The 13,839-nt window shown below is 44.3% G+C and overlaps 1 protein-coding gene across 2 annotated transcripts in view; it reads right to left on the bottom strand.

The window, feature by feature from the left end:
- Positions 1 to 4,339: 4,339 nt before the first annotated feature.
- LOC109521665 (pappalysin-1) overlaps positions 4,340 to 13,839 on the bottom strand; it is an 82,901-nt gene continuing 73,401 nt past the window's right edge. For both annotated transcript variants that reach the window (XM_019879651.1, XM_019879650.1), the window contains exon 22: positions 4,340 to 5,609. In XM_019879651.1, the coding sequence (XP_019735210.1) occupies positions 5,505 to 5,609 (105 nt within the window). In that variant the 3' untranslated portion in view covers positions 4,340 to 5,504. The remainder of the gene's footprint in view (positions 5,610 to 13,839) is intronic.

Consider the following 13,839-nt stretch of genomic DNA (forward strand, 5'->3'; position numbering starts at 1 on the left):
GCCTTACCCCTTCCCCCCACTCCATCCCTGCCCTCCCCTCGGGAGAAAACCGGACTCACTGGCCCCTGCGGCTTACGTGTCGCGTTGCCAGTCGAACGCTGGCCGCCGCCGCCATGGGGGCATCGGGGTCCGGCCCCTGTGAGTACACATTTTCACACCTGGCCAAATAGCTGCCCAGGCCAGGAAAAGCAGCCCACCCATCACACACCTTTTTAATCTGCATCCAACAAACACCCTGACACCCTGCAGCACACTCTCAGAAAAGTACTTTGTTCTACCGTTTAGGGGAACACTCAAAAGCTCCCTCCTGTTATGTTATGGGTCACGTGGGCCAACATGAAAATCGACCAAAAAAAAAAAAAAACAATTAACATAACGTATTCCACTGGCTATATGTTCTCCATAATTGAGAAAAAAAAGTCACAGTCACCCATAAAACAAACAACAGGAGGGTTAAAGACTGGGAATGCATTTATGATTATTAATATTTTTTGGGTCAAAAAACATTTTTTTGGAGCCTGATCAAAATACCTCCATTTGTTATACCACAATGTACTTGAATCTTTCCTCACAGGCAAACAAGAGAGTTAAAAAAAATCATTTAAAACCGAGAAAGAGCAGTGTCAGGTTTTTTTTGTTTTGCTTTTTTTTTTTTAACACTTCAGGGTTTTAAAAAAAATGGGTGCTTTGTGTTTGAGCTCAGAGGAGTTTGCCAGATTACAATGAGAATGATGGATGAACAATGTCAAAAATAACTTACATGGACATTAAATATAACTTAAAAAAGTATAACACTCTCAATAAATAGTTCTACTATGTACACCATTGATATGAGAAGCAAAAAAAAAAAAAAACATCAATAAAACAACACTTTGGGAGCCGGGCGTGGACTCACGAGCTCATTGTGAGCCCAAACAACAGAATGCTCCACTCGAATGGCAGCAATGGAGCTTAGTGGTGGATGTTGAACGTGCGGTCAACAGCGCGGAGAAGCGGGCCTGAGCCCCGCCCCCACGCGACCGCTTCCAGTTCGATGGCTAACAGCCGCAACAAGAGGACTAGTCTAACATTGTGTACCGGTAATAATATCAAGATAATACATGTCGTCTGTTAAATGCAAGCTTTCAAGATAACATTGCCTTTTTTTTTTTTTTTACTTGTTTGTTTGTTTTTCAAACAGCCTGACAATCATTCAAAAACAACAATTAGGATTTCTTCATTTAGTGTACACCATTGATATGAGAAGCAAAAAAAAAAAAAAACATCAATAAAAAAATATCTATATATATCTATATATTGAAGCAGCAAACATTACAGGCATGAGGTACAGTGAGGGATCCTGTGATGACGACAGTATGGAGGTGATCTTCCTTCTTTGTGTGAAGCGCTCGGTGGGCTATGGCTTTCCTGAGCCCCGCCCCCACGCGACCGCTTCCAGTTCGATGGCTAACAGCCGCAACAAGAGGACTAGTCTAACATTGTGTACCGGTAATAATATCAAGATAATACATGTCGTCTGTTAAATGCAAGCTTTCAAGATAACATTGCCTTTTTTTTTTTTTTTACTTGTTTGTTTGTTTTTCAAACAGCCTGACAATCATTCAAAAACAACAATTAGGATTTCTTCATTTAGGTTTTCCTTCCCTTTACACAATTTCTCAGCCAAAATGTACAGCTTTAAAAAAAATAAAATACAAATCAAGGCAAAAGACAAACAAATATGCAGTTCAGTCAGTTGTGATACGTCGATGGATGAAATGTACAGTGCAACCTCCAACATCGACGAAACCAAAAAGTCGCACGAAATGTCAAGACTTTGGGAAATGTCACAAGACTTCAGCTCAGTGAGCATCGAATGGCCTGGGTGAGGAAAACCCTTTTTTCTCCCAATCAGGGTGCGTTTTAGCTTTTATAAAGCCCCCAGGGAGCCGTACGAAATGGATAAAAATTTAGGATGCAATGGGCCATATCAATCGCACCTCATCTAAGGGGTCCTTTTGCGTTCTCTTTTCACGTTTTTCTTGTTTGTTTGTTTGTTTGTTTGGTTACACCGCCACAGAAGCATTACGACACAAGATGACAGCCGTCGAACAGAAAATGGAACTTACAGCGATGGAACGGAAGTAACGTACATGCTTTCACCATGGCTGCTGGGCACAATTTGGCAAAAAAAAAAAAAAAAATGTCCCTTCGTGTTTCCTGAGGGCGATCGTTTGGCAACGGAACAGGAGGTAAAATTGTTTAGAATGGTTTGCGTTCGACCTTGGAGGCTCCACTGGATATTTGAAACCCTCTTTGGAAATATGTCAAGTTGAGGAAGAGGTAAGGGACAAGGTCATGTCAAAGCAACGCACAGGGAGCAAACGGAGCAAATATCAGAACAGGTTGTCTGAGATCACCATTTGGACAATAGCAGCTTCTAGACAAGTTTTATCTGAAAGACATACTTTTCTTCTTTTTTTTTCTTCTTGCATGGCAACTTAAAAAGTGCAGTAACTGAGGTCATTGTGACAAACTAATTGATTATGACATTTGGTAAAAATCAAATACACAAAAAAGAGAATGTTCCCTTCCATTGAGAAGCAATATTTACACAATATTCATTTGTATAGATTTTTTTCTATTTTTGATTTGCGTGGGTGGAAAATAATACATCGCGACCGGGTGTCGTCTTTTGTCTTTGTATGATGCCAACAGGCTTCCATTGCCACCTGCCTGTTCGTGTGCGACAGATGATTCCTGACTAATCAAAGATGGCGAGGAATGCGATAGGCATCCGTACGTCGAGTCCAATGACAAGTCAGAGTCACGCCGTGACCGTAACCTAAATCGAAGCAGCAAAACGCCGGCCAGTAAGCCAAGCAGCAGCAGCACTTGTGTGCACGTGTGTCTGTGTGTATGTCATTAAACGCCTGAACAGAATGAGGTTAATTCACCCTTTCGCTAAGCCAGGCCAATCACAGAGAAGAACATAAATCCGGGTTTCGGATATATTACTGCTTTTTTTACGTTGCGGGTTAAAGTGACCAGTTAGAGAAATAAAATATTCAAGTGTAGTCGTTTTTAGGGATGGTACATTTTTCTGCAACGTAATCGTTGTTAATGGAGTTGATCATGAGATACAAACAATTTTTGTTTTCATTCCTGACGTAAATTAAACATGCCCTGGGTCAATGTGACCCAGAAACATTATTGCTGTTCCTGAGAAACAAACATTAACAGGAGGTTCAAAGGTAATTAAGGGTCGCCAAGAAACACATTGTAAGTAGATTTTTTTTTGTTTGGTTTTGTTCATTTCCCAAAAACAACAACAACAAAAAAGACTGCAGCGACATGTCATGTTTGGAAAGCAAAGAGGTGACCTGGAACCACCATCTGCGGCATTAGCAAGCTTAGCCAGTGAGATTGAAATGTCTTTTTTTTTTTTTCTTCCAAAAACTGCGACTTTAGACAGCGGAAGCGCCGTGCCGTGTTGGTTCCGGAAGCTGAGCAGAATGAACCAACAGGAGGGGTGGCAGAAGGGGCAAGGCAGGGCTTAGCGAAAGGTCAATTGGTAGGGTAGCGGTTCGGCAAAAATAAAATGTGACAAATAACTACAGCCGAAAAATGCGATTCAATCACCCAGCAGAGGATCAGAATGTGGCGATTTTTTTCTTTTAAATGGAAAATATTGTCGACATTTGTTTTTCTATCACCGAATGCACTTTTTGTGCATCGTTTTCCTCGAGCCATTTTACTTGATGTCTAAACCACGGATGGGCAACTCGCAGTGGCCTGCAAACGCACTGAGTGGCCACTAATTAATTTTCTGCCAAAACTCCAACATCCGACATTTGTTTTCCTCCAAAAAAAAAAAAAGGGGAGAAAAAAATGCTCAAAAAAAGGGAACAAAATTTTCCAATATGCAAATCCATGTGAGCCCAACTGCAAATATGCAGCGGTCAACTTTAGTTTCAAGTTGTAATATCACCAGTTACCACTAGATGGAAGAAACGATCTAGTTCTGCTTCCACTGCAACTGGTCTTGTCTTGTTACTGCCACAAACTCCATGAGGAGACTTTTAGAATTTCTTGCGGACTTCAAATAATATGCAGGACAATTTTATTATAAATTAAGAATCAGATCACTTTTGTGGGGAATAAAAAAAAAATGTTTTCTTGTTCAGCAGTTTTCTATGAGAACCCTTTTCATTGGATAAAAAGCTACTATATGCGGTTATTTTGTTGTTTACTTCAAGCCCATTGTTGTCGGCTTTGGATCGAGAATCTGTTCTACATGCATTGAAAAAAGTCATTCTCAAAAATGAAATATATTCCAGTGCATATATTTTGTACGTATGAACGTATTTTGCGCATATTTAAAATCACCTTTAGGGTTATATTTTATGGTGAGGAAGCACTGATGAAAAATCGTGCGCCTTAAGTTGCCCATCCCTGGTCTAAACGTGATGCTATCATAATGCTTCCATTCTGACAATGAGCTGACATTGTGATGCTATTTTTTAATTTTTTTTTTTTTAAACAAGATTTTAAAGCATTCCCTGTGAACATGCAAGTGTGAGCCAACCGCAGATAAAAGCCGGAAACCGCTCCTTGAGGATTTAACAACGCAAATATGTCGAGTCGCAGCGGATGCAGTAGCAGAGGCTGTACAGACGTTTTCATTACACGCTCTGAAAATTGCTTAAACAACTAAAAAAAAAAAAAAAAAAAAAGACCTTGCATGGGAATATTGTTTCTGCGGTTCGGTTGCAGGGCCATTACTTGATAGTTTCTCTGACGATTTGTTTATTTCATCTTGGTTATTGTGTGCGGAATGTGCAGAGTGTAAATGGGACAATATCGTTCCCCACCAAGCGAGTTCCAACCTCTGATGTGCCGGTGAAGAAACACATGACTGAAATTAAAACAGATACAGAATGTCTGACCGCTCGTTCCAAAACCTCACATCTTCAAAACGTGTCTGAGAAACACGTGTCTTCATTTCCTTCATATTGAATAACTATTGATCCCTCAACCACTCACACACACACGCGCACACACACAAAGGTGCATGCGCACCCGCCCTCCCCCACATAAAACTTGCACAATTGCTTTCATCGTGTAATTGTCGAGTTACGGCACTAAACTAGACACTGAACAAAAGGCATGCTACAGTACCTCGGCCTGCCAGGGTTTTTGTTTTCTTTTTTTATAATGGCCATGTTGCTTCATGATGATGATGATACTGTGACACTCCTCGACCTTTTAGTTGAGGGGATGAAGTTTTCAGTGGCGTCTCGTGAGTCCTGTCGTCTGTTCTCGATCTTTTCATGATGTGGAGGCAGAGGGGTTGCGAGGACGGAGAGGTATGCCTGTTAAAGCAGCATGTGCAGGAAAATGGAGGATGAAGATCCAGGTGGGCGCAGGGCTAAGCACCGCGCGGCCACGATGGGTGGAGTGTTGCAGCAAAGGGTCTTGGGACGTTGAACAGAGGCCCCTCTCTCATCCTCCCGTTGCTTCCGTCACCCCAGAGAATGGACCTTATCTTCCCTTTTGTTCTCCGCGGCGTTTGGATCCCGACAGGAGCACTCGTTCCGTATGTTACAGGACATGGGGAATGGAATCACCTGAGCAGGAGAGGGGGAAAAAAGAAAACAACAGAACAATTCATGTCATTCGTTGTTCATCATCACTTTTGGAACACTTTTTATTCTTAACTGCGCGGTATCGATTGGCTTCAGTTCCAGCCAGTCGGTTTTTCACCAAACTGCAAAAACCGGATTGCAATTGCAGCAAGCAAAACTTCCTTTCATGTTTGTTAAAGAGACAGATCGTATCCACAAAATGAAACCAATCGCTGCGGGACAGTGAGGAGAGGTTAGCGTATCTGCCTCACAGTTCTGAGCTTTGGCTTTTGAATTGGAAATTTGTGTCGAGTTCTTCTTTGGCTTCCATGGGTTTCCTCTGGGCGCTCTGGCTTTCTACGACATTCCGAAAACGTGCACGTTAGGTTGAAGATGAATTTCTGTATGAAAAGCTGTTTGTCTATATGTGCTCTGCAACTGGCTGGCGACTCCGTGGTGTGTCGTGCTCTTTGCCCCAAATCCGCTGGGATAAGTGCTGGCCCACAGACGACACTGATATAACAATGGCAAGCATGACAGGAAAAGGACGGATGGACGGATGTCACCGTACTTCAATAACATTTTCATTGAAGAGAATCGAATCGTATGATCAGTAGCCTTCACTCAAGGCGCTCGACGTCACCGGATAAAACACGGAGAATGCCTCAGCAGCACCAGTTGCTACTGCTGCCACCTTGTCGGCCGGCCTCTCTTCAGCTGTTTGGGTATACAAAGTGTGTCTCTATTTTTCTCATCCAAACCGGGAAAACGTGGTCCAAGTCATGCAAAGGCAAACTGCAGACCGAGGGCACGTCAAACAAAACCAAAAAACTTATCAGTTCAATCTGTGGGGGTCTGCTGCCAGCATCACTTTTGGTTATCAGAGGATAAGTGGATGTGAATTTTTTTTGTACAATGCTTCCCAGTATGCAATGCAGACATTAAAATAAGACTAATCCAGCCTGACATACCGCAGACGTTGGGGTGGTTTTTAGTGCAGGTGTCATTAATGAAAGTTGACTGGCCGCTCCATTCAGCGAGTTGAAAATGTATACGTGCATTTTCCGAACCGCTTATCCGAGTGTGGCGGGCGTTCTGGAGTCGATCTCAACTGTCCTGGAGTGGTAGGCGGGGGTACGCCCTGAACGGGTTACCAGACACTCACAGGGCACACATAGCCAAGCAACCATTCGCAATCGCACCGAGAGACCATTTTGAGCGTTCAATTAACCTGCCGTGCATCTTTTTGCAATGTGGGAGGGCATCGGACTACCCGGAGAAAACCCACACAAGCAAGCAGTGAACATGAAACTTGGGCCGTCGTATAAAATTTTAGTGTATAAAATTAGGCACTGAACAAATTTTAAAATAGTGGAAAAGATTTTTTTGCTTTACATTCCATCCTAAGTTGTACTCAATTCTCATGAAAACAAGACTCGTGTAATATCGTCAAAATAAATGTCCGCACTTGGTTGCTGAGCCCAACCTGGGTGACAAAATGTTGCACCTTATTTTGGATTGACAATCAATCGAACCCCGGTAGTAATTCGTGAAAGAGACAAAGTGAGTGAATACTGGCGCTCTCTTTAAAATGGAGCATAAAAGAAGTCGTTTGTGCGTCCGGGCTGCTCTTCATGTGAGGGCCAGGTGGACGGAGTGGGCAGTGCCTGGACCCGCCTAAGAAAACGACGCCCGCATGGGATGATTTTTACAAGACCGGGGGGCGGATTCACATCAGAAACAGCTGTCAACGGTGTGATGTGTGTTCTTGTAGGAGGCCAAGAGCTCCCGGCTTCAGTTTAGTTACTTTCTCGCTTTGGTTTATCTTTCGGTTCCTTCTCACAACTCACTCCCCACTCCCTAACGTCACCTCGCTTTCCACCCAAGGCTAATCTGCCATCCAGAGTTTACCGCTGTATCTATTGAATGATCGTGGGTGGCAAAATTGAACTGTTTTCCTTTGACCTTCACCCAAAGGGTGGCGGGGGCCAGCTGCCACATCTGGCCCTTGCTTGAGGCTCGCTCTTCAGGGTGGCTGGGAAATGGCTGGCTGGCTGGCCTTGCGGGCCCGGGGCCCCAGATCCCAGGGCTAGAGGGAGGCCTGGGCGAGGGGACACCCAGTTAGCGCTACATGAAAGAAATTCTGGTGGTTGTTGACCTTGTCAGAGCCTCATCCCTCCATTTCTGCTCCGGGTCAAAATAACACAATGTCCCTCTCATTTCGGTTCCCTACGTATGTGTCAGTCAATGCTGGGAGGGTGGAAGGTATGTAAGGCTAGTGTCGTACTCCAACTGGACTTTCTCAAAGGCGGCTTTAGGCTGACTGATACGCTTGCAGATATTCCGACACAAACGCCGTTTCAAGTGCGAGGCAAGGACATCGTGTCATGGGCGCCGATCCAACACAAGCAACCGCCACAGTCACAATACATTTCCAGGTGTGCAGATAGCGTCCAAGAGCATTTGCGTGCACCCTGCAAATGTACGTCACGCACAACAAAACAAAACACGCCGAGCCGAAGCACTCAACAGCCAGTGGCTCCACAATCCGTCTTTCTCTGCTGATGGATGACAAACGACCACCGATCAGTCGCAGGGCGATCGTATGAGTACGATCGAATTCAACGCTAGCTGCATAAAAGTGCTCACCATTATCCCTAGGTAGTAAGTAGTTCTTAATTTGTCTTTTTTTTTTTTTTTTGTAACCCCCCTTCATGCACCCTGTAACCTGAAAACATGATAAGATGTCCACTGGAGTAACCGCTGTCCCTGAAAGGGTTATTCTTATTTTCTAAAAATGTGGCATGAGATAATTCAGGAAATGCGCTAGAGAAATGATGTTGAGGTTTTACGGGAAATATTACTTGGTTTTGGCTGGAATTATGCAACAAAAAAAAAAAAAAAACAGCTGAACCAATTCCCTCCAAAACTTTTCTGGCAGACTCAGATGGACTACCACTCGGACTGATCGCCAGTCAATCAGCAAGGAAAATGCAAACGGGAGCTGCACAAATATTAAGTTATGTGAACCCCTGCACAAGCCACACGGCACAATCTCTCCATTTTTCTCGACTGCTGGAGAAAGTCCAACCCACTTAGGGCAGGAGGTGGACTAAACTCTTGACTGACCACCAGCTTACTCGCAAGGTGACTGACTGACTGACTGTACAAGGGGCATTGAGTGTGAACTGATTCGATGGCAGCTCTGTGAAAGTTCGCTCTGCAATGACCCGATGTACTCTGATTACTTGGTTTTGTTTGGAATTGGAAACGACACAAAAACGACACTATTGCTTCTCTACCTGCAGTTGAGACTTAAAATAAACATGACTACCGGGTCTTACCGTGCACAGTGCCGTTTCTAGTAACTCGTCTGTCAGTGTCGCAAGTATTTTAAGTCGATACCATGTGCTTGACTTAACCACTCTGGTCGAGCAGGTTCATTTATTTATAATTGTCATTGTTGCGCTAACGTAGCATTTGAGGATACAAATGGCTAAAATAAATACTCGAGGCACTCAAGGAAGGAACTTGGGCACTCCTGGACTAGACACGACGCATCTCCACTTAGCAGCAAAAGGCCTCAGTCCTCTCTGGGATTCAATTTTCCTCACCGTGGTTTATGGTCACGTTTATGAGAACAGAGGAGATTCCCAATGGCTTTCATTGTTGCTGCTCTAGTCGTGTTTGTTTTTATCCTGTTCCGAGTGATGCCTTCACTGAGGCACTGTTTTTGCAGTTGCCAGCTGTACTGTTTTGAAGTTGAAAAATTGAGCGGCCCACACCGAGGCAAGTGGAGTCAAGTAGAGCTAAGTTGGTACCGCACAGGGGAAAATGTGATCAGAATTTTAGCACATTACATGCGACAAACACTTATAAAGAGGGAGCGAATTGTAAATCCTCCAATTTATTAAGATGTACAAATGGTAGCCTCTAAGCAAAAAAAAAAAAAAAAAAAAAAAAAAAAAAAAAAAAAAAAAAAAAAAAAAAAAAAAAACAAACCAACAGCAAACAAAAATCACATAACCCTGTTTGACTACGTAAGTGCGTGCACTTAGCATCACCAAACTGCCAAATTCGCGAAGAAACAGAGGGGAGTGTGTCTTCACTGGTGTGCAACTCCCTTTGCTCAGCTGTGGAGAAAACCCCTCAATCCCCCCTTCACATTATCTCTAAGTCCCGTCCTACTTAAACGCCCTCAACCACCAGAGCTGGCATTTGAGTTCGTTATGGCGAGATGCTGTTTATTCAATTGTTGGCAATTACAGGGGATTGCGGTAGCTGGGCAAAAAAAAAAAAAAAAAAAAAGAAAAAGACGAGAAGGTAGGAAAGTAACCCTGGCTACCATTGACGAAAACACAACTACTGAATACTTTGTGCGGCTGTGCTGACCTCAGACACTTACCGAGTGAACATATTGAAGACATACAAAGGCACATTTTTTTCCCCCATTTTTTTATACTTCAAATGCACGCAACGTCATCATCATCTGTGCCTGAAACTTCAGAAGTATGCAACGGTTTAAAATGAGTATCTGCGAGCAGAGCGCGAGAGCGAAAGCGAGGTGGTCAGTGCTGGCAATGGCGGCCCATCAGCTTTGGACACAAACATCAGTCATGACACATTACAAATCGCGTATTGAGCCTTCCCGTGCCAGACGGAGAGCTGTAAACAGCGCTGAGAGACTGGGAGGCAACTCAAGAGCCGACCACCAAAGCAGATAGAAAAACATATAGTCTCATTTAGCAAAAGTTGTTTTAGAGAGGCCAAGCCATATAACGATATAATTGCTGCCCTCTCCATACTGCGTCAAGCATCCAAGAGAGGAATTTCTTCCAAAATGGGGATGTGAAGGGAGGGGGTCGCCCCCCCCCCCAAAAAAAAGGAAAGGGGGGGGGCACACAGGGGTCTGCGCAGGCAACCCTCAAAAGGCATGACTCCATGCGCTTGCCTACACTCATCCTCTCCAAACCGGACTGACAGCTTGCAACTATTAACGCTGGATCCAGAGGTGACCTTACATGCAGCTAGACCTTGGCCCCTCAAAGCTCCTGGGGGTGGAATAATACACAACAAGTCATCCAGAACTCAAAAGGGGGAGTCAGCCATTGTAATCCAATACATGTTTTGTCAAATCCAGGAATATTTCCTCATGATCTGTTAGCTGTCCATACTGAATGTGCGCTGACTAAGAACAATAAATAAATAAATTAAAAATAAAAAAAAAAAAGGAATCAAACGAAGTGGCTTGGACTGAGCCGCACAATAATTTTCCAGCCAATCGCTTTACGGGGGCGTTGGTGCTCTTGCAATGATTCTGTTGGCGACGCGCCTTCTTCCACGTCGTCGAAAAATGTGCTTCAAAGTGAAAAATCAAATGTAAATCGTCATGCGTTACACTGGCCTCTCGGTATACACATCAAAACATTTGATTTGGCTGACTCTCAGTATTTGATTCGGCTGCCACCGTCTGCATTTTCTGATGTTACCACGCAATGCCAGCGAAGGTGCGCTTGGAGCCGGCGGCTCGGTTCTATCTGAAAACGTCTTCAGACCACTTGTTTCGGACTTTAAATGAGGCGAGCTCAGCTTGAAACCGGTCTTGCCCTGACAATTCGGCAGTTTATCCCCCTGTCGCGCTCAGATTGCAAGAGGAAATCGGGGCTGAGCAAGAGCGAAGCAAACAGCTAAAGGCTACGGGCGGGAGGCTGCAGCCTGCAACCGTGCATCCAGCAAACATTTAACAATGCTTGGTCGCAAGGTGAACTGAGAAAATGAACACGCCTGTGTTCTGACATCGGAAAAATGTGGCCTTTTAAAATTGCGGGTTATGTTTTGCAGGCCATGAAAATGCTCAACGGCACGGACCAAGGTGCTAGAAAGTTGCTCCCGGTTGCACCAATTATTCTTCTGATCTTTTCTTTGACTGAGATAGTCAATCGAGCGCTAGCCAGCTCCGTGATATTGTCATCCTCCTCTGTCCGGCAATGTGATAGAGTTCTCTGTGATCTACTTGACGTAACCTCCCTTTGCACTGTAATGCACACCCTTCTGCCTTCTCCTAAAAGTCTCGTATGTATTTTCCCCTCCAAGCGTTGGATGTTTCTCCAGAGAGTGCAGACGCTGGAAGGATCAGCTTGTTTCTCTCAAGCTTGACGGCCTTGGCAACGGTATCTATGGTGGACAAATCTTACCAATAGGTCATTTCCTTTTCCAATTTTCCCTTTGAACCGCTCTGAACAACAAACCCTACCAGCTACCATCCATTTCTGAAGAGCGATGAAGGGATCATTGGTGTGCTTTCCGAGACGCCAACATTTGGTTAAATGAATGCGGAAAAAAAAAAAAGACGACGACGACTGCTGTGTCCAAACAATGCCAAGGTAGAATACGTGTGAGAATGATTAGGAAAAGCAGACTGGAGTTGCCATCTTAAATTACTGTGTCAAAATACCGAAAGAAAGTGTTTCGCGCAAACGATAAAATGTATCACTGTGACATATTTGGCCAGCGGCTCAATTATGCATTTTCAAAAAGTGGTTTCATCATTCTTGATATTTTTGGAAACGTCACACAGATGTGATCAATGCTGTCTAAAACCTTGCTCCCCTTGAAAGGCAATGCCTTGGTCAGTCCGTTGCCAAACACGAAAGAAGCCGTCACGGAGGGAAAAAAAAAACAAAAAAAAATACCGCTCGTGATTACGGCTTATTTGTGCATGGCGAAAAAGAAACGTGGACAGGAAGCAGTCCCGAGATGGTGTCCCTTCGGAAAAGCGCAAGATGTTCTTTGTACATCCTAATTCACCACCAGAGGCAATAAAGAGGCTTCCTAGTCGAGCACACGGTGAAATATCCAGGGAGACGCATAGACTGCTGTATAAATGTAGCCAGACATACAGATGGATATGCCAGGAGTACAAGTACAGGCCCTTGCCAAATTCAGAAGGAGAGGCCAAACCAGAGAAGCAGATGTTGCAGCGCAGAAGCTAAACTACACTTCCAATCGTGCCATTTGCCAACGACTGCTAAGTGCGATCCAGACAAAGCTGGTTGCTACACTCAAGAGTGCGGCTACCACAAGAACCGAGCGCTTTGCCATATGCAGCCAACCGCAAAAACGTTAACAACTGCCTAAACGTCGAGAAAACGTCGAGCGTTTATGAATGCGGGTAATAACATGGACTGCAAAGGAATGTTCACAGGTCTCAATGCTACAACCGCAGCTAAAAACAAAGTCAGTTCACCAGCGACCAGTCAAAACCTTGAATGGATGGTCCCAACATATGTTCAGGATTATTGGCTCTTTTGAAGAGATCCAAATTTGATATTTGACATTCATTTGTCCCAAAAACTTCAGTCGGCCTCATTTCAGCCAGTGTGAAAGCATTCGCCTGACATGTACTACGTTTTTCTTTGGCTTTTTACACGACTTTTTTTTTTCCCCTGAAAGGGTTTACGTTGAGATGAGAAGAAGAAAAGAAAAAAAAGGAACATTAGCCGGGAGGTGCCGTGAAGCGTTTTTCAGTTTGAATGTTCTCCCCCTGTGGGTTTTCTTCAGCTTCCTTCCACAATCCGGAAATGTGTACCACTATGTTAGGTCCAGTGAAGACGATAAATTGTCCATAGGCGTGAAGACGAGTGTGAATGGCGTTTACTACGTCTACCCTACGATGGGTCAGTGATACACGCCGCCTCTCGCCAGTAGTGAACTGGGCGAGGCTCCAGCTCACCTGTGACGCTGAGGACAAGCACTGTCCAGAATGCAAGGATGAATTGCGGCGCCAAGCAGAACGAAGCAGAAAAGACCGGCCAGAAAACCAATTCATGGCTTTCTCAAACAACAGAACTTCTGTGTCATTCACGACGGTCCTGCTCTCAGACTACCAGATAAATATTGTCCGGGCGAGATGTCACACTACAAGTCCGTTACCAACCAGAGCCTGCCCAAATGTTGCGTGCTTACGTCAAGATTCAGTTCATCGACGCAGGTCCGTCGGGGAGGCGGGACAAACAGCAGTCAAAGTCATGCCAGACTTTGGTTATGTCACACGACATGGGCTACGACGCGTCAAGACAACTCAAAATTGGCTACGAGACGCCACATTTGTCTGCGACATTGTTGGCTCAAAATCGGGATACATTCATGTTCTGACATTGGCTTAACTTTTGTACAAACGGCAGTGCTTCAGTGTCATGAGGTTCAAAGATGATCAACAGTAGCCCCGTGAATG

The sequence above is a fragment of the Hippocampus comes genome, unplaced genomic scaffold, assembly GCF_001891065.2.
Source record: "Hippocampus comes isolate QL1 unplaced genomic scaffold, H_comes_QL1_v1.1 scaffold183, whole genome shotgun sequence".
Classification (NCBI taxonomy): Eukaryota; Metazoa; Chordata; class Actinopteri; order Syngnathiformes; family Syngnathidae; genus Hippocampus; species Hippocampus comes.